This window comes from Asterias amurensis, chromosome 3 (assembly GCF_032118995.1).
Source record: "Asterias amurensis chromosome 3, ASM3211899v1".
Classification (NCBI taxonomy): Eukaryota; Metazoa; Echinodermata; class Asteroidea; order Forcipulatida; family Asteriidae; genus Asterias; species Asterias amurensis.
The window spans coordinates 2,535,465-2,557,049 of NC_092650.1; the positions used below are offsets into that span (position 1 = coordinate 2,535,465).

General features: G+C 39.7%; 1 protein-coding gene and 1 pseudogene across 2 annotated transcripts; one reads left to right on the forward strand and one right to left on the reverse strand.

Moving 5' to 3' along the window:
* Positions 1–6,289: 6,289 nt before the first annotated feature.
* Positions 6,290–17,579, reverse strand: LOC139934878 (fibrinogen-like protein A). Of its 2 annotated transcripts, none has more exons than XM_071929298.1 (4): positions 16,934–17,579; positions 9,181–9,308; positions 8,803–9,064; positions 6,290–8,472 (listed from the first exon to the last, which is right to left on the reverse strand). In XM_071929298.1, exons 1-4 carry the CDS (start codon positions 17,520–17,522, stop codon positions 8,225–8,227), a joined length of 1,227 nt encoding a protein of 408 aa, XP_071785399.1. In that variant the 5' UTR covers positions 17,523–17,579; the 3' UTR covers positions 6,290–8,224. The 2 variants fall into 2 exon arrangements, with proteins under 2 accessions (XP_071785399.1, XP_071785398.1); XM_071929297.1 differs by having other exon boundaries at positions 9,181–9,311.
* On the forward strand, positions 13,332–14,908 carry LOC139934893 (uncharacterized; annotated as a pseudogene).
* Positions 17,580–21,585: the final 4,006 nt, after the last annotated feature.

A 21,585-nucleotide genomic window follows, 5' to 3' on the forward strand; every position in this document is an offset into this window, starting at 1 on the left:
TATGACCTCTCGACCTTTTGCACATTGGTACAGCAGTCGACGAGTTCAACAAGTCGCCTGAATAAAAGGTCGAGTTGCACTGTAGACTTGATTCAAGTCCCATTCCCGTGTGAGAGGTCCCGAAGCATATACTCAAACTTACTATGGGTGCGTTCGTTTAGCTTCCCTGGGTCGACCCCGCAGTGCTCACTCGGGTGAGCCCCTGACAAGAGCTAATCGAACGATCACACTCGCTCTCTCGTGGTGACGGCATGCATCTCAGGTCACCCCCAAGTGACCCACTCCACAAGCAGGGCACTGGGGGCTGACCCAGGTGAGCCCCCTCAAAGCTATCCGAACGTACCGGGGCAGACCGGGGTCGACCCAGGGAAGCTAAACGAACGCACCCAATAAAACAACACGTAGCATACACAGTACATACAGTGCGCGCTCGCCGTCAAAATGTGCTAACGAGAACAGGTTTTGGAGTGAATGCAGAGCACTTCGGAATGTCAGCTGCGCATGTCTGTTACTGCTAACAACTGATTTTGTCATTCTCCCAGCGGGTATTGTCAAAAGGTTATGGGAGATAGACGAACCCATTGTCAGCAGTAACAGACATGCGCAGCTGACATTCCTAAGTGGCTTATACCCACAAACTTTTCCAAGTGACGTCATAACCATAGTTTTGGGGTCGCGACTCTATGGGGCGCCAACAGTAAAAAAAATTGTTTAAAGCAATATTTACAAAATAGTTAATCATACAACACGTAATTCATTATTCGTCCATTATTTTACCTTTATTTACAAATATTAAATTTTAAACCGCACAATTATACATAAGCTTCGCAAGGGTGATGACACACACCGCAAGCATGGAGAATCACACCGGATTCACCAACTCAAGACAGTCCAACCCTTTGAACCAAACATAAACACTGGTGTTAAATAACTTCCCATTACCCTCCACTTCACTTTAGCTGAAGAATTTATTTTTTGTATATTTATTTTCTTTAAATAAAGTGTAAAATAATATGCAATTTGAAAAGGCGAGGGTGAACTTCAGGGCCCATGGACGGTGGCTCTGCCCACATTAAAAGCCCATACAATCATGACATAATTAATCGTTTGTGTAATTCGGTCTTAAATGTCAGAAAATGTAATATTTAAAACAGATTTACAAATGATAACTCAATATGGACACAGAATGTTTAAAACATTTACAATCGTTTATTCACAGTCAGAAAAAAAACCAAAATCTGCATAATCACATTATAATTATGATAATAAAACATTTTACCCATTAATCACTAATAAGCAGTGGGAATTCAACATTACAAAAACGATATTTCTTTCAGATGTCATTATTTTTGTAGGAACACCATACTTTCGTCAAAATCGTTGGGTATCTACTATATGGTAGATATTGATGTTTTTGTGTAAAAGCTTGTAGGCCTACACTGGTGACCTGCCAGAATGCTGTGCAATGTACATTAGTGGCTGGTATCCTGCTCATTCACGTTACACCATCATTCTTTCTTTCTTATTTGCTTCATGAAAATGCTGCACTTAAAAATGAATCAAACAGGTGGCCATGTATGGTAAGAACACATTAATGCTCCTAAAAAACCATGATTATAGGTTCCTAAATCAACTTAAATCTAATATTACATCATGAGTGGCACCTTAAACTTAATTATGTAAATAAGGGGTCAATCTACTCTTCAAAACCATGTCAAAACAGTCCAAAGGAAATTAAAGATAATTTTAACCTTTGACATCGGTAAGCAATCCCTTCCATTGTTAAGAATACAGATAGTGTATGGGTTAATGGAATATTGTTACATCGTACAGTCAGCAGTGAAAAGTTTCAGACACTTTTAGCTCTGAAAAATTAAATCGAGTCTCTGAAATGTATTGAAAGGAGCAACATTTTTTTTATGCTAATTTCCACGCAATGTAGTAATGTATTATATTTTGTAAGTGTACCAATTAAATGATGACGACAATTCCTAAAAACCTTTAAAGGGAAGGTACACGTTTGATAATTACTCAAAAAACTTATTAACTTAAAAACTGACTTGGTAACAAGCATTGGAGAGCTGTTGGTAGTATAAAACATTGCGGGAAACGACCCCCTCTGATGTAACGTAGTTTTTGAGAGAGAGGTAATTTCTCACTAAAATAATAAAAGACTTCTAGCTAGAAGTCTTTTATTCCTATCTAAAAGCACACAAACTCGTCCAACAAGGGTGTTTTTTCTTTCATCATTTTCTCGCAACTCCGATGACCAATTGGGCTCAAATTTTCACAGGCTTGTTGTTTTATGCTTATGATGGGATACACCAAGTGAGAAGACTGGTCTTTGACAATTACCAAACATGTACCTTCCTTATGAGACAGGTGTCTCACTGGTCTTGTTTGGGAAACACCAGGAAAAAAAAGAAACTGTAATTAGAGGTGAACAATTTATCTCGAGGATTGCCTGGCCCACTTGTTTCCACTTTAACTTATCCCAATACTATAATAATTACACTTTTCATAAACTTACTTTAAACGGATCTTTCTTTCCTGCAACAGAAGATTCCATTATGCCAAAATAGAGTTAAAATATTTGAAATACTGTTAGTTTCTTTTCTTTTTTTAAACTTAAGTCATCGTGAATTTAAAGTAAATATATAAATCTCATTTTTGTTTAAAGTCATACATGGTTACTCATAAAAAAAGTGTCAAGTAACGAAGTGCCTTAATATACATTGCATTTAGATAGATGACCCCTAACCCCTTACCCCCCCCCCCCCCCCACACACACACAAAACAAACAACTAAGACAGAATCCGATTTGCTACTACAGCTAAGGCTAAGGCTACGGCTGTTGCTAATGGAGTTGCTAAGGGACGTCCTATACTTCAACACATGATAATGCAGAATTCTAGCCGTAGCCGTAGCCGTCAGTTGGACACGGCCCGAGTAATAAAGACAAAGGACAACGAATTTCCAATCTCATCCAACTTGCTCGTCACTATCTCGCAAAACAAAGTGACATTTACATAATCAAAGAAACAACCAAAAAAACTAACCGTCCTCAGTTTTTGAAAGACTTGGTATCATCTGGTTATAAGGCTGGAGTTTCCCACATTAAATGTCATCCTATTACTATAAAATATAACAACAACTGACCAATCAGACAAAATGGCGCCAGTTTGCACTTAAAACATTCCCTGTATTTTTATGATCAATTGGCAGTAATTAGTGGCATCACACCAAGTCGCTTTTTTTTTTAAGGCACTGGACACTATTGGTAATTATTCAAAATAGCTGTAAGCGTAAAAACTTAATTGGTAACGAGCAATGGAGAGCTGTTGGTAAGTATAAAACATTGTGAGAAACTGCTTCCTCTGAAGTACCTTAGTTTTTTTTAGAAAGAGGTACTTTCTCACTCAAATAATAAAATACTTAAGCTGAAGCCTTTTATTATGCATCTGGAAAGCACACAAAGTAAAGTAACAGGTGTGTTTTTTCTTTCATTATTCTCTTGCAAAATTTGATGAACAATTGAGCACAAATTTCTACAGGTTTGTTATTTTGTGCATATGTTGCGATACACCAAGTGAGAATACTGGTCTTTGACAATTACAGAAGGTGTCCAGTGCCTTTAAGTCCAATTATCTTCACTCGTGAATCCAATTCCTTTACTCAGCCTTCCAATCATTATTTGAATGCAGCATCTTGAAATGCCCGATAAAAAAAAAGCACCACCGTAAAAGAAAACCTTACAAATATTACTGCACAATGAAAGATAAAAAGATCCAGTTCTCTTTCCAGAGGCTGGTTATTGTCATGCACTGTTTACTCTGGCCCTTTTCGAATCCACGGCTTCGTCTTTGGATTTGGCTTCGGGCTCCGTCCACTTGTCTGAAGCCCTGAGCGCGTACACAAAGCACGGGCAAATGTCAAAACAACCGGGGGCCAAGCTAGCCGAGCCGAATCCAAAGCCGAGGTTTCGAAAAGTGCCTATATCACAACTTTACGTTTATCTGTTTTTCCTTTTTAATATAAACAAAATCGCATTGATGTTGATCTACTTGGTAAGGACATCATAATGCATATCAACGACTGGATTTATACAGTTCTGAAGGCACGATTGTTAATAATAACATCAACAGGTTAATTAGTTATCTGTGTTCTACACATGTGTGCAAAACATCATCCCATCCATACAAACTGCTTGTGGTGAAAGATCAAAGTGAAATAATCTGAGGTCTCGAAATCAAATTCGTGGAAAATTACTTCTTTCTCAAAAACTACGTCACTTAGCCGTTTCTCACAATGTTTTATACTATCAACCTTTCCCCATTACTCGTAACCAAGTACGGGTTTATGCTAATAATTGTTTTGGGTAGTTACCAATAGTGTCCACTGCCTTTAAATACTCTGCTCAATTTAATATGAGTAGTCCCTAGGCCTGTCGAGTTAGTCTCCCTGCTGGCCTCCAAGTCAATAATGCCACTTTTTTAGGGACTCATCCAAATCGTACATCAAGATGGTAGTCAACAACCCCAAGTCACAATAGGGAAAATGTGTGTAGGCCTACACCCTGAAAACCCTTTGGGTATTGTAGCGGCCCTATACTTGCTTTTGCACCATCAGTGATTTCATTGGATACAATGATTTCATTGGATAAACGTGAAGTGACGTTAGCTTTCCACATCTGTATTTCAATTGGTCAGAGGTGATGTGGGTACAGCTGACAAACATCACATTGGACCAATCATCAAAACACAGATTTGGTCGTCTGCATGTTGTGGGCGCACTGCTGGGGTCTGCGATGGTTAGTCTAGCCGATAGCCAGCGCCCCTTGTTAGATTTAAAGGAACACGTTGCCTACGGTCGAGTTGGTCTTTGAAAAACGTGTGTTACCGTTTGTTATACAATGCACATGGTTAAAAAGATGTTGTAAAAGTAGAATACAATGATCCACACAAACAAGCCTCGAAATTGCACGGTTTTCCTTTTACCTCGTCGACTAACACGGTCGGCCATTTATGGGAGTTCGCACAGTAAAAGGCAAACCTCGCAATTTCGAGGCAAACTTGTGTGGATCAATGTATTCTACTTTTAAAACATCTTTCTAACCATATGCATTTTATAAAAAATGGTTACAAACGCTTTTTATAGACCAACTCGTCCGATCCAAGGCAACGTGTTCCTTGAACATCAGTCGTTTGCCCTATCCACTGCGAGTTGGGGGGCACGATAGCTAGCTTACCTGGGGCGTTTTTTCTTTCTTTCATTATTCTCTTGCAACTTCGACCAGTTGAGTCCACTTTTCCACAGATTGTTTATTTCTGCATTATGTTGAGATACACCAAGTGAGAATGGTCTTTGACAGTCAATACCAAACGTGTCCAGCCGTCATTTTCACCAAACTCTGCCAAACTTTAGAATCAATTTTAGGGCTTAGAACGAGTTCAGTTCCTTAACCATGGGCCTAGATGTTACGACGCATTGAACCCATCTCCTATAGGACGAGTTAATAATAATAATAATAACCCGTTTTTATATAGCGCTCTTCACACCCAGAGGGTGTCCCAAAGCGCTTCACATTATTACCCCTGGTCACTGGGCCTTAAATCACTCCTTAAACCATCTCAGCTCCCTGGTGGGGAGTATGCATCCTGTGCAACATTAATTTGCGCTACTCGGCTAAATCAATCACAAGAACCATCTCTGCCCTCACAGGTACCCATTTACCCCTGGGTGGAGAGAAGCAATTATAGTGAAGTGTCTTGCTCAAGGACACAAGTGTCACGACCGGGATTCGAACCCACACTCTGCTGAACAGAAGCACCAGAGCACCTATCCGCTCGGCCACGACACCCTGAGTTACTCGTCCTAACTCGAGATAGGATTTATCCTAGCATTTCATGAAATCGGCTGCAGTGCCTTTAATTCTAATTGCAACATTCAATTCAATTTAATTCACTTTATTATCCCAGATGGGAAATTCAGTTTAGACGAGACGACTTATTTATGCACTAACAAAAATGTTTGGTCCACAGTGAAAACACTGGCTTATTTGCTTTGCGCACAAAAATATTGTGTGTTTTTTTGGTCAATCATTGGACCAAAACGTACACCAACAACGTTGTTTTTCGATCTATCCATTAACCTACACGGGTTAATATTCCAGAAAGTATGAAGTACATAATATACATGTACACTGCAGTACACTTTGTATACAGCGGTAGGTAGCAAAAATCATTGCACTGTCTGGGCTGATTTTACGGGTTGTTATTTGTCTTCTTTTTTTAAACTAGACATGGAACTGAAGCTTAACAAATTCGACGTTTAGTACCTCGCAATCAGTTGTGGACTAAGGAGGATACATCTCGTTTAATTGGAGAAGTTGCATAAATTATAAAATCGCCGTGTGATAAAAATGTAAACTGGATAATGGGGTACACTTAGAAAACTATATTGAATATATTAACTAATAAAATAATAATTGAATATATTAACTAATAAAACACACCAAAGTGTAGAAAATCAAGTGCGGGCGGTGAAAAAACGCGAGTAAATGCACAAAATAGGAACAGTGACACGTATAAGTTTCTCAAACAAACATAACAAATTGACTATTAATCAACCAATAAAAGCAGTATAAAACAATGCAAACCAAAAATGGATGAACTTGTGATCTAAACCTTAAAAATGACTCTGTTCGGAACTTCAAACAAAGACAACCAAGTTAAACCTAAACCAAAATAAACTATAAGAAACCTTAACCAAAGCTAACAAAAAAACAAAACAAAAATCAAATTAAAATCAAAATGGCTTTTGAAACTGATTCCATAATTATTAGCAGGAAATACACTTGAAGCAGGCAAAATTATGTAGAAATTAAAACTTGAGAAGAGAGATAAACCAGAAGTGCTCCTTGCGCTGCCAGGCTGCTATATGATTGTTATTCAAAGATATAACAATAAGTCACCCAGCCTCAAGTTCAAGATTTAATTAGCAAAATAACCAATCTGTGAAAGTTTCATCACATTGGGATTGCTAGTGAATCCAATCTGAAAGATTTTGAGTACAGGAAATTAGAAACCTACCCAAGTTGGATCATTACCTGTTACACAGTTGTTTATTTTAGATTTCATTCATAGATTATACTTCTGTCATAGATTATATCTGAGCATTAATTAACCAGGACATATCCATTGCAGTTAATATTAGTCTTATTATGCCTACTAAGAGAATAATCGATTTCCACCATACCGCCGTTTGCTTGTTTCAAAGCATTTGCACGGGTGGGACCCAAACAGAACAATTATTGGGAAATGAGCACTATTGGTAATTGTCAAGGACCAGTCTTCTCACTTGTGAAAATTTGAGCTCAATTGGTCGTCGAAGTTGCGAGATCACTATGAAAGAAAAAACAACCTTGTCACACGTAGTTGTGTGCTTTCAGATGCTTTGCGAGACCTCAAAATCTGGTTCTGAGGTCTCAAAATCAAATTCGTGGAAAATTACTTCTTTCTCGAAAACTACGTCACTTCAGAGGGAGCCGTTTCTCACAATGTGTTACACTATCAACCTCTCCCCATTACTCGTTACTAAGTAAGGTTTTATGCTAAGAACTATTTTGAGTAATTGCCAATAATTTCCACTGACTTTAAAAAAGACATCGATTTCGTATGGAACCGTATTAAACCTTTTTTAATGCCCGTTCTAAATTCTACGTGAACATTACAATACCGGATCTTTTATGACAAAATTGACAAAATAAAATATTGTATTCGATTCAACGAGCAACCGCATTGCTTATAAAACACTCATGAAGATGTAGCATCAACTCTCATTATACGAGTCGGATTTAGAACGGGTTATTTAAAAGGGTATCTTGAGAGTTTTATAAGCAATGTGTTTGTACTTGTACTTACTAAGTATACTGGTCGTATCGAGTTTAAACTGACATTCCTTATTAGTTACTTTCTGCAACTATTTTAGCTACCCGATGTCACGGTTTTTATACATGTCTCATTTAATCCATTGCATTAAAAGTTAATTCACATTAAATTGTTGTACATGTTTTACATTTTTAGGTTTTCAAAGTAGAGGTAAAATTATTATTTTTTCAAAATTACTAGAAACTTAGAAAAGATGAAGTGATCAGGTGATTTATAAGGAGATGTTTATTACTGCATGCGTACCTTTTTATTATGGTATCCATCTTAATTAAGGACTAAACTTTCCTTCTAATTTTCATCTCAGTTGTTTTGAGTGAGCGGACACTCGAAAAGTCAGACCACCCCATTGCTTCTATGTCCCAAGTGGCCACATTGAAGTATTTCCCGTTCAAATTGGTGAGGACGCAGGCATGGTACCACCAGGCTCCGTGGAATGTCTCAGCACAGTTAACACCACTCCAGCGATCGTTGTCTCGGTCTTTGGTCGAGAAGGCCATGTTATTGTGGTATGATAACTTGTCTCCTGTAAGATAACACACGTAGCCATTATAGTCATACGTGTAAATAAAGGCGATGTTGACAGGAGGTAACTTTAAACATTAATTTGTTTCGAACATAACTTAGGCCGATAAGGTGCGATTAGAAACAAATTTATCAATTAATGGAACTGGGATATTGGGAGAAGTGAAGTTAATGTTTCACAATCAGGTTCATTTGTTTAACTGCATTTTGCTTTCTTTATTTAAGTTACAGTTTAATAATATAGTTCGAAAAAGCAATCGGTCACAACGATGGACACAGATTACCCTGCAATATTTCTGTATTACTACGAAGTTTCCATTTATAATCGTACCTGCGGTTCCATTGTAACTTCCTACAGTCAGCCTGTAGTTATCGCTCACATCGGCGATGCTGAAATAGCCATATAAGGCAAAGCCGGTATCGTCGCCGAAGCCTGTGAGATCTACGCGGAGTTCGTACTCGCCTTGAGCAGTCAGACGGTGCAAGTTGTCGTTACCGAGCCAAAACTCTCCCTCTAGATTCCCAAAGCCCCGGCTGTAGCTGGCAAAGTCCAAATAGAAATCTACACTGCCGTCCTGACGCCGCTGGAAAACCTATCGAAGAAAAATTAACGCACATCATTTTGAATGGCTTTGTGTTCACATAACATTTTAGACTTTACACTTCTAAAAAATGTGTATTTTGGATGGAAAGTCCGCCATTGTCTTACCGTCCAGCCTCCGCCGTCTGTCTCCATATCACAGTACACATCGAATGGCGCACCGGAGTCCGGCTTCACGGCATAAACGCCACTGCCTGCCTCACCCCTTGCGAGCACGTCGGAACAATCTCTGACTCCTTCTATAAAAAAAACGAGATAATGATTTTAGTATAGATGGAAAACAGAATACCAGGACAAGATTGAAATGAGAAGAATCTACTATATCCCTCTCTTTAAAAGCACTGGACACTATTGGTAACTACTCAAAATAATCGTTAGCATAAAACTTACTTGGTAATGAGCAATGGAGAGCTGTTGGTGGTATAAAACAGTGTAAGAATTGAAACGGCTCCCTCTGAAGTAACGTAGTTTTCGAGAAAGAAGTATTTTCCAACTTAAATACTTGATTTGAATTTGAGACTTCAGCTGAGGTCTCGAAATCAAGCGTCTGAAAGCACACAACTTGTGCGACAAGGGTGTTTTTTCTTTCTTTATTCTCTTGCAACTTCTACGACTATTTGACTCCCTAATTTCACAGGTTTGTTATTTTATGCATTATTGTTTTACTGTCGAGTTACACCAAGTGAAAACACTGGTCTTTGACAATTACTGAAGGCGTCCAGTGCCTTTAAACATACGAACTCTCTTAATGTAAAAGAGTGAAAAAACACTCCTTTTGTCCGCCATACCACTCTCGCAAATAGCCATATGACGGTCAACTCTTCTGAGAGTGAAAGACGGGTACTTTCAACTCGATTTAGAGTGAAGTTAGTTTGTTTCAATTTCACTCAAAAAGAGTAACACAGTTTGACTTTCACTCTCAAAAGAGCGAAACTGACACCACTCGGACAAGAGAGTGACAACACCCTCGTCGTCGCACTTTTGTGTATGAGTAAATTTGAACGCATGTTTATAACAGACAGAAGGTATAACGCTTACGATCGGGTGTGTAGGCGTACTTGTCATCGCTGCAAACCGAGCTCTACTGTGTAAATACACACTCACACATCGAGGACTTTTAGCACAGCGAGGACGTCCTCGCTTTGAAAAATTGTGATAAATGCAGCATTATAGCCAGTTTGGACGCCACTGAGATATCTAAGCTTTTTGGGACATAAATCCTCGGTTTATGTCATTTACGAGAGGAGTATGTGTGAGTTAACACAATTCTGTTGCCGGAGCGGTGGGTTAGCACTCTTGGATGGTTACATCGCCCTCTGTTGATATGAAGTTTCCTTCTTGTAGGTAGTAGAGGCGGCCATTTCTAAATCTGAACTCATTTATGCATGACGGTTAGCTTATTCGATTTGAGTCGGGTAGCGTGGCCGGTTGCAGCTGTCATGGGGACGCATCATAAACATTGAGTGCATTGCATCCACCAGGACCCTAGAGTCAACCATTCGACCCATGACAGCTCTCGAGAGAAGACAAGAAATGGTGAGTGATCTGAGCGTAAATAAATTTCCATGTAGGCCTAATCCTTACTCTTTACTGTACTGACTACATCACTATACTATATACAGTCGTTTGACCAGTTAACGATTTCTTACACACACTTGTCAACAAACACATAGTTGAATGATTTAGGACATGACAAATTGATGTTTATGCATGTGATTAAGAAATAACCCCTAAGAATACGTACCCCAGTTGGAATTCCACAAGTTCATTCGAACCAAAGTCAATTCGTGCCCAAGTAAATTCGTACCCGAGTCAATACGTACCCAAGTTCATTCGTAGCCAAGTCAATTCGTACCCAGGTGTACTGATACCCAAGCACGTTTTAAAGATGGCACAAAGTTGTATGTTTCCCCCACCCCCCCCCCCCAAATGAAATGAAAATTAATAAACCCGTTTGCCTTTCATTTTTCAGGGAAGTCACTCATCAAGTACTGTGTGCGTTACACTGATGATGGCATCACACGCTCCTTATTTGAGCACCAGGTGAGTAAATGATGATATCATGTATTAATTCCATCGATATTAATTTAATAACATGCTATGTGTCTTCATAATATTTTATGTTCTGTACAATTGAGACGTTTTTCCAAGGTTGATGTGTTGAGGCAAACAAATGTCCTCTCTAAATGTAACAGAGTGCAAAAACACTTGCTGTTTACGGCAAGCGGCTCGCTTTATAGTAAAAGCTGCATAATAACCAATCCTGCCACATTGAGTACAATGATCAACACAAATATGGCTCAAAATTGCTAGGTATTCGTTTTACCTCGTTGACAAACACGGTCGGCCATTTATGGGAGTCAAAACTTGGACTCCCATAAATGGCCGACCGTGTTCGTTCGCGACGTAAAATGAAAACCGTGCAATTTGGAGTGATACTTGTGTGGATCATTATATTCTACTTGTAAAACATCTTTCTAACCATATGCATTTCATAAGAAACGGTTTCAAACGCTGTTCATAGACCAACTCGACCGATCCAAGGCAACGTGTTCCTTTAAGTTCTGACTAGCTTAGTGCTTATGTATTATTTGCCTATCAATTTAAGGGCACGCTGATCCACTCAACCGTATATATTTAATCCGTGTCATAATCCTAATCATATCTCAGTGGTGTTAATTATGTCATTTATCTTTTCCTTGCTAGCTGGCCCATCAAACATCAGGTTTTCAGTGTGATACTTCAAGGTCTGTCAACCCCAACACCAACTGCAGGGATGACGATGACCCACAAGCTATTTTTCAGTCTGATACTTCAAGGTCTGTCAACCCCAACACCAGTTCCTGGGATGACGATGACCCACAAGCTATTTTTCAGTCTGATCCTTCAAGTTGTGTCAACCCCAACACCAGTTCCTGGGATGACGATGACCCACAAGCTATTTTAGAAACTGCCGAGCTTCACCAAAGCAATGAAGCTGTAGGATGTGAAACAAATGATTCGAGTGAGAAGTGTGCCGTAACAGTCATGCAGACCGATAATGTCGGTGGACAAAGGAAATGGGACAAAAAACACTATTGTTTTACTGTGATGAGCCTCAGGCCAAGTTACCCCGTCATCTTCAGTCGCGTCACAAAGAGGAGAGGGAAGTTGTAGAGATAGCATCGGAGACCGACGTTAGTGCCCGCAAGAAACTTCTGTTATACATCCGCAATATTGGTAATCACAGACACAATTGCCAAGTCCTTAGAGAGGGAAAGGGTGTCCTTATTATAGTATACAGACCAAATCATGAGGCATCTCCACACGCATATGGACCGACTGATGGTAGCAGTAGGAGAGGTCGTGTTAGGGGGCGAGTAGCTAACAAGAGTGATTTGTTAAAACCACCCCCTGCTGGTGTATCTTTCCAGTTGAACAAGGTTCTTAGTTCTATGAGGAGAGACAATGTTGGTCTGATTGTCAAGAATGATTCTTTGATTCTGGAAGTTGCCAAACGTGAATACCTTAGACTTGGCCACGATGTTACCCAACATGGCTACATTCGGAACAAACTACGAGAACTTGGTCGTCTTGTTATACAACTGAGACAAAACACCCACCAACCAAATGCATCACTGGAAGTATTCGTGCATCCCCGCCATCTGAATGATATCGTCAAGGCTGTTCATGATGTCGCCGGCTTCAGTGAAGGAAAACAGATGTATCACGTTCCATCTCTAGCACTCAAGATTGGACATTCCATCAAGAGATGTGCACTCATACTTCAAGCAAGTGCTTTAGAGTTTAATCTTAGGCAAAAAGCGGAACAGGCCGAACAGTTTAGGCAGTTATGTAAAATAAAGTGGCCAGAACTTGTGTCAACGCACGCCCACAGAACACTGTACCAAGGAAAGCGCAACAAACCTGCTGATCTCCCCACAAATGCAGATGTGGTGAAAATCTCATCGTTCCTTCATGAAACTGGCAACAGGGAAGTGCAGCTCCTACACTCTGCTAAGGGCCATGAAATTACACCAGCTTGGAAGAAATTGAATGAAGTCACACTGTGCCATCTCATTATCTTCAACCGCAGACGACAGGGGGAAGTATCCAAAATGAAACTTGAAGATTTTCAGAAGCGCAGTAGTGCAGCCATTGTGAATGGTGATTGCGTGATGACTGATCTTGAACGGCACCTCTGTAAAATGTTCAAAGTCATTGAAATAGTTGGTAAGAGGGGCAGAACTGTTCCATTGCTTCTTGGTACTGATGTGATGGCGTGGTTGAAGGCTCTGGTCGCAAATAGAAATGCAGCTGGAGTGGCACAAGACAATATATTCTTATTCGCACGAAGTTGTTACGGAGGCTCAGGTCATATACGAGGAAGCGACTGTCTACGAGCATATGCAAATCAGGCGGGCCTTGAGAATGCTGATAGCATGCGGTCTACAAAGCTTCGTAAACATGTAGCGACTGTTTCACAAATTCTGGCCTTGAATGAACATCAGCTTGAAACACTTGCAGACTTCATGGGTCATGATTTGCGGGTCCATCGTGAGTACTACCAGTTGCCAGACACTGTCCAGAGGGTTACCAAACTGTCTCGACTTTTCCTCAGCTTGGAGAGAGGCAACAATTGATTCGCAACATGGCAAATCTTTGGAGCAGTTGCATGTTACTGGAGGTAAACAAACCCGTTTTTAACTTGTCTTCCCATAACATTCATTCACTGTACAACCTCCCCCCCCCCCCACCCACCCCCCAATGGATTGGCCAACATGTTTAGGTGTGTGCGCCAAAAAGCAAGCAAACCTAAATGTAACAATTGCTCTTTGTTTTTGGGGCCTGATAACTCGGCCTGTGGCCGTCATCACCTAACCCCCCCCCCCCTTTTGAACATCATTCACTGTACACCCCAAACCCCACACACCCAACCCAACGGATTGGCCCACATTTTTATTTGTGTGCCAGAAAGCAATCAAAGCTAAGTGTAGAAGTTTAATTTCTTTTTATTGCAGAAGGCTTCACCGGCGATGAGGACAGCAGTGATTCAGGTGACTCGTGTTACCCAGCTTTGGAGGACAGTGTTGATGACAGTCAGTTTGTAATATTTGTGACTGCCTATATCTCTTGTAGGTCTCTTGCATATGCTGGTCCTATTCCCTGTTGACCCCCCCCCCCCCCCTAGACCAACATGCGATAAGATGCCAGACTCCGTTTGCTTTCAACAAATTGAAGGTGTCATGCACCACCAAAGTACAGTCATAACCTAAAGTCACTCTGTAGGCACAGCCAAGTGATTAGCCCATCTCGGCAACTCATTTTGTACGGTAGCATGAAACAAGATGGCTGCTTCTTGTCAGGCATTTTCTGCAGGTACCTTTATCGCATTCTTTTGTGCTCAGTTGCGTATTGATTTACTCGAGGAGTAAATGTCACATCGGTAACATGAACATATTTAGGTTATGTATACGCCCCATTTGATTATGTTGACTAATTTACCTCTTCTTTCCTGTGTGTTGTAGGAAGGCCACCAACCCAAACGGATCCAGCTCCAAAAGATCGACAAGTCAAGCGTCGACAATTCAAGCGACGCCCCTGGACTGCCCAGGAAAAGAAAGACGTCACCGAGGGCTTGCAGAGATTCTTTTTGCTGAAGAAGATTCCAGGGAAACGTGACATTGAATCGTCCTGTCCTGTGGCATTGCAGACCAGAACTTGGAGAAACATTAAGGACTTTTGTAGAAACACGATGACACTTCAACAAATTTAAGGTCTCATGCACCACCAAAGTACAGTCATAACCTAGAGTGACTCTGTAGGCACAGCCAAATTATTAGTCTAGACCTTTGGCCTGCCCCCCGCCCCCCCCCCCCAAGAACAAGAAAATACATGTACTACCCCCAACAACATTTCCTAGAAGGCCAGTATACACATTCACATTAGTGAACCGCAAGAACAAGGATTCATGTGTTATGCCCTCACATCGATAGGTACCATTCGACTTTTGGCAATGTCCGCCATTGGATAGTATGAAAAGTATGTCCTCAATCTGCAGTGTACACATGTATTGGTGTGTGTGTGAGGGGGGGGGGAAGTACGTTTCGAATGGTGATTAAATAGACCCCTTGCAAATGACGCCACTGATTGACTGAGAGTCATGCGCAGTGCGTACACACGAGTGCAGGTTTCCGTAGATTTACATTAAAGGTGGCCGCCATGCAAACGGTCGTTTGTGGTACAACAGTCTCCCCTAAACTTAATCTTGAGTATTTAAAGGAACACAAATTTGCCTCGAAATTGCGTGGTTTTCCTTTTTCTTTGCGAACTAACACGGTCGGCCATTATGGGAGTCAAATAAATTGGCTCCCATAAATGGGAAAAATGTAAAAAACATCTGTTTGTCGCAGTCCGAAGATTAAAATAACAAAAATTAAAATACATATTTACATTTTTATATAAAATTTTTAAAAAGCACATGAGAATATTTATACACAAGAAACATTAAAAATTTAAAAAGCGAAAGTCAAAAGAGACGTTATGAGAACTTAAATTAGATAAACATAGACAATAAATTTTAACAAGCACACCTAACTAACAAACCCAAACACCCAAACAAACACCCAAACGAACATCAAAACAAACAACTAAACAAACAAAATTGGAGGCCTGCTTAAATGTGTTAAAGTCATCTGGAAATATAAAAAAAATCTTCAAACATTAGAGTATATGTTTCTAAACAATAAAATAATTTTTTGAGTAATTGTTTTTAACGACTTATATGCTTAAAAAAATTAATAAAGTGGTGTGGGGGTGACTCCGCCTACCCCTTTTGTGACGTCAATCGAGGCAGACTTTGCCTCGATCGAACATCGAATTCGAACACACGTACGTGCAAGTACATTCAAGTCCTAGTCGTGAATTTGTACGTTTCGAACAAGTTTTTTTCTTGCATTTTTCCGGCAATGTCGACCAGGTGTATTGCTGCTGGATGCAGCAAAACAACTAAAGATGACATGAAGAAAGAAGATCTTTTCTTAAACATAACGCCATCCCAACAATTTGTCCAGCTAGTGGGGAAGTCGAAGAAGGTAACTGAAAGACGTAACGAACCTAAATGAGCAGTTGCCTAACGTGACAAAAAATCAGGTATTGTTTCAACTTTTAGGGCATGTTTTTAGCTTTCGCCAAGCGTCACTATCTAGTGTTGGTACTGCATGCGATTCATCGCGCCTCGATTGACGTCACGAACAGCGCCCTCTCGGGTCGGGCTAATTTTCAAATTTGTAAATAAAATGGAAACTAATTTTTTTAAAACCATAGTTAATTGTTTATTCATATTCCACTCATCAAACCACATATTTTAGTGACAAAAGCTTTATTTTGACAAAATACCACTTCCATGTTCAAAATACTGGTGAGGTAGTGAATGTCGCTAGACCTGTATCGGTTGGTTCTGCACCTGATACTAGACAAAGAGTCGGAATTCCTAAGGTTATTATTCCATGCAGGAGGCAGCCACTCTCTATGTGGTTGAGGACAGGTCCGAATTACCAAAATTCAAAGAGAGCTGTTCAAGTCTTTCAGTGAGGGGCGGAATGTTAAGCACCACACAAATATCTGCAAAAAACACCAAACTTTAAAAGAAAAACCGGAGCTCTAACAGTTGCGATGTGGACGCGCTGAAAAACTCTACCAAAAAAGAAAAAAAAAAACATCTTTCCAACCATATGCATTGAATAACAAACGATTATCAACGCTTTTCAAAGACCAACTCGACCGGTCTAAGGCAACGTGTTCCTTTAAAAGATAATGTTGTGTGCTTGTGTCTTTTTCTACCTCCATGGTTTAACCACGATTGCAAGCAAACAAAACCTACCATGGATCTTCGTCATAGATACTGACTCCTGGAGCTCTTCCACCTGACGCCCACTGACTCCCATTTCACGTCTTATGTCTTTTAACTGAAGTGTTGTGTTTCTTAGTGCGACAGTTACCATTTGTTGGTTGGTAGTTACTGCAACCTGCAACTCACTAACCATACGACGTGTTTCCTCTTGCTCAGAGGTGGCTGTTTCTTGGTTGGTTGATATTGCAGCCATTGTACGTCTTGCCGCAGTCTGCAACTCACTAACCATTCGACGTGTTTCCTCTTGCTCAGAGGTGGCTGTTTCTTGGTTGGTTGATATTGCAGCCATCGTACGTCTTGTGTCCTCCAGCTCAGATGAAACAGTTTCATGACTATCAGTCATTATTACTTTGAGCTCTTTCACCTGGTCTTGTGTGTTTCTGAGTTCATCTTCAAGAATGACTAGGTAGTTTTCTACTATAAGCCTCAACTCGTCTACCTTACTATTTGTATCTACATCACATGAAACCGTTCTCTGGTTGCTGGAAGCTTCAACTTGTAGTTCAACTTCAGACTTCACAATCAGAACGACCAAGAGCGAACGGATAAACAACCCCATTTTGCTCAATTATAACTGCAACTACAAAACACGACTCCTTTCGTTGCTGAATAGAGTAGAAATGTATAGATGAGTGAGCAACAGCCTATCTGTAGATCATTTTATATTGAACAGATGGTACCCGCATTAAAGTTTGTTTTTCTTCCTGATATACTGTTAGAGCGACCTGGATTCTTAGGGGAAATAGCCGTTGAACGTTAAAGACACTGGACACTTTTGGTTATTGTCAAAGACCAGTCTTCTCACATCTCAACATATGCATAAAATGACAAACCTGTGAAAATTTGAGCTCATTACTGGTCGTCGAAGTTGCGAGATAATGTGGAAGAAAAAATACACTTGTCACACGAAGTTGTGTGCTTTCAGTTGCTTGATTTCGAGGGCCTCAAAATCTAATTCTGAGGTCTCGAAATCAAACTCGGGGAAAGTTACTCCTTTCTCGGAAACTACGTTACTTCAGAGGGAGCCTTTACTCGCAATGTTTTATACTATCAACAGCTCTCCACTACTCGTTACCAAGTAAGGTTTTGTGCTATTAATTATTTTGAGTAATTACCAATAGTGTCCACTGCCTTTAAGAGAGACTGACTCGGGAACTATGTAGGTAGGTCAGAGTTCAGAGAGTGTCGTGTGAACAACTTTCAACCAGACTCGAGGATTGGTTTTGGACTTGGGCCAGACCCAAAGTTGTTATAATGACGTGTTGACAACGAACCAGGAAGTACAACTCAGTCTGAACATAACAAGGAAAGATGGCTTAACAAGAGATTGATGGTTTTTACAGCTTTCACTGTGGACAATGTGTAGTATAGCGCTTGGCTATGGGTTGGGTCCTGAGTCTCGGCTGAATAAAGGTGTAGAGGACGACTTTTGAGCTTTGTGACGTACGAAATGTACCCAAACCCTTTAAAGGGAAGGTACACCTTGGATACTTGTCAAAGACCAGTCTTCTCACTTGCTGTATCCCACCATAAGCATAAAATAACAAACCTGTGAAAATTTGAGCTCAATTTGTCATTGCGAGAAAACTATGACAGAAAAAACACCCTTGTCATTGTGTGCATAGGAATAAAAGACTTATAGCTAGAAGTCTTTTATTATTTTAGTGAGAAATTACCTCTTTCTCAAAATCGATGATACTTCAGAATGTTTTATACCATCAACAGCTCTCCAAATGCTCGTTACCAAATCAGTTTTGAAGTTAATTTGCAATTACCAAATTACCAAACGTGTACCTTCCCTTTAAAAGAAAATCCCGCAATGGGTTATTATCCTTTTTGCAAAGATAAAAATCCGCATGATAGTTCATTGACCAAACTATTACTTGACATAAAGTCACCAGAGATTACTACGATCATTATTTTATGTAATTGTGACATCTGACTTTTTTTTCAGGAACCGTCAAAGATGCATTAGGGAGTTACACGCTACCGTTTTATCTTAACAGCCTAATGTTTGCTGAAGCAGCCAAAGTTATGACCTCTCGACCTTTTGCACATTGGTACAGCAGTCGACGAGTTCAACAAGTCGCCTGAATAAAAGGTCGGGTTGCACTGTAGACTTGATTCAAGTCCCATTCTCGTGTGAGAGGTCCCGAAGCATATACTCAAACTTACTATAAAACAACACATAGCATACACAGTACAGTGCGAGGGATTCCTTGTCGCGCTCGCCGTCCAAGTGTGCTCACGAGAACAGGTTTATTGGAGTGAATGCGGAGCACTTCGGAATGTCAGCTGCGCATGTCTGTTACTGCTGACAACGGATTTTGTCTATCTCCCATAACCTTTTGACAATACCAGCGGGTATTGTCAAAAGGTTATGGGAGATAGACGAACCCATTGTCAGCAGTAACAGACATGCGCAGCTGACATTCCTAAGTGGCTTATACGCACAAACTTTTCCAAGTGACGTCATAACCATAGTTTTGGGGTCGCGACTCTATGGGGCGCCAACAGTAAAATTTTTTATTTAAAGCAATATTTACAAAATAGTTAATCATACAACACGTAATTCATTATTCGTCCATTATTTTACCTTTATTTACAAATATTAAATTTTAAACCACACAATTATACATAAGCTTCGCAAGGGTGATGACACACACCGCAAGCATAGAGAATCACACCGGATTCACCAACTCAAGACAGTCCAACCCTTTGAACCAAACATAAACACTGGTGTTAAATAACTTCCCATTACCCTCCATTTCACTTTAGCTGAATAGTTTATTTGTTGAATATTTATTTTCTTTAAATAACGTGTAAAATAATATGCAATTTGAAAAGGTGAGGGTGAACTTCAGGGCCCATGGACGGTGGGTCTGCCCACATTAAAAGCCCACATGTCAAAACACTCCAAATGAAATTAAAGATAATTTTAACCTTTGACATCGGTAAGCAATCCTTTCCATTGTTAAGAATACAGATAGTGTATGGGGTAATGGAATATTGTTACATCGTACAGTCAGCAGTGAAAAGTTTCAGACACTTTTAGCTCTGAAAAATTGAATCGAGCCTCTGAAATGTATTGAAAGGAGCAACATTTTTTTTATGCTAATTTCCACGCAATGTAGTAATGTATTATATTTTTTAAGTGTACCAATTAAATGATGACAACAATTACTAAAAACCTTTAAAGGGAAGGTACACGTTTGATAATTGCTCAAAACAAATATTAACTTAAAGACTGACTTGGTAAAGAGCATTGTGGAGCTGTTGGTAGTATAAACCATTGTGTGAAACGACTCCCTCTGAAGTAACGTAGTTTTTGAGAGAGAGGTAATTTCTCACTAAAATAATAAAAGACTTCTAGCTAGAAGTCTTTTATTCCTATCTGAAAGCACACAAATTCGTCCAACAAGGGTTTTTTTCTTTCATCGTTTTCTCGCATTGAGCTCAAATTTTCACAGGTTTGGGATACACCAAGAGAGAAGACTGGTCTTTGACAATTACCAAACGTGTACCTTCCCTTTAAGACAGGTGTCTCACTGGTCTTGTTTGGGAAACTCCAGGAAAACAAGAAACTGTAATTAGAGGTGAACAATTTATCTCGAGGATTGCCTGGCCCACTTGTTTCCACTTTAACTTAGAATCAATTTTAGGGCTTAGGACGAGTTCAGTTCCGTAACCATGGGCCTAGATGTTACGACGCATTGAACCCATCTCCTATAGGACGAGTTAATAATAATAATAACCCGTTTTTATATAGCGCTCTTCACACCCGGAGGGTGTCCCAAAGCGCTTCACATTATTACCCCTGGTCACTGGGCCTTAAATCACTCCTTAAACCATCTCAGCTCCCTGGTGGGGAGTATGCAGCCTGTGCAACATTAGACTTTTAAACTAGACTTTGAACTGACTAACTTATCATGCTTAACAAAAACGATGTTTTACCTCAAAATCAGTTGTGGCCGAAGGAGGGTACTTCTCGTTTAATTGAATAAGTTGCATAAATTATAACAATCTCCGTGTGATGAAATGTAACCTGGAAAAAGGGTACACTATGAAAACTATATTGAATATAACTAATAAAACACACTTAAGATCGGGTGGGGAAAAGACGCGAGGAAATGCACAAACAAAATAGGAACAGATGACACAAAGTATAGGTTTCTCAAACAAAAATAAAAAATGACTTTATTGATTATAAGACAATTTAACAAAAGCAATATAAAACATTGCAAACCAAAAATGGATGAACTTGTGATCTAAACCTTAAAAATTACTCTGTTCGGAACTTCAAACACAGAAAACCAAGTTAAACCTAAACCAAAATAAACTATAAGAAACCTTGACCAAAGCTAACAAAAAAACAAAACAAAAATCAAATTAAAATCAAAATGGCTTTTGAAACTGATTCCATAATTATTAGCAGGAAACACACTTGAAGCAGGCAAAATTATGTAGAAATTAAAACTTAAGCAGAGAGATAAACCAGAAGTGCTCCTTGCGCTGCCAGGCTGCTATCTGATTGTTATTTAAAGATACAATCAATCACAACCTCAAGTTCAAAATCCATTTAGCAAAATAACCAATCTTTGAAAGTTTCATCACATTGGGAT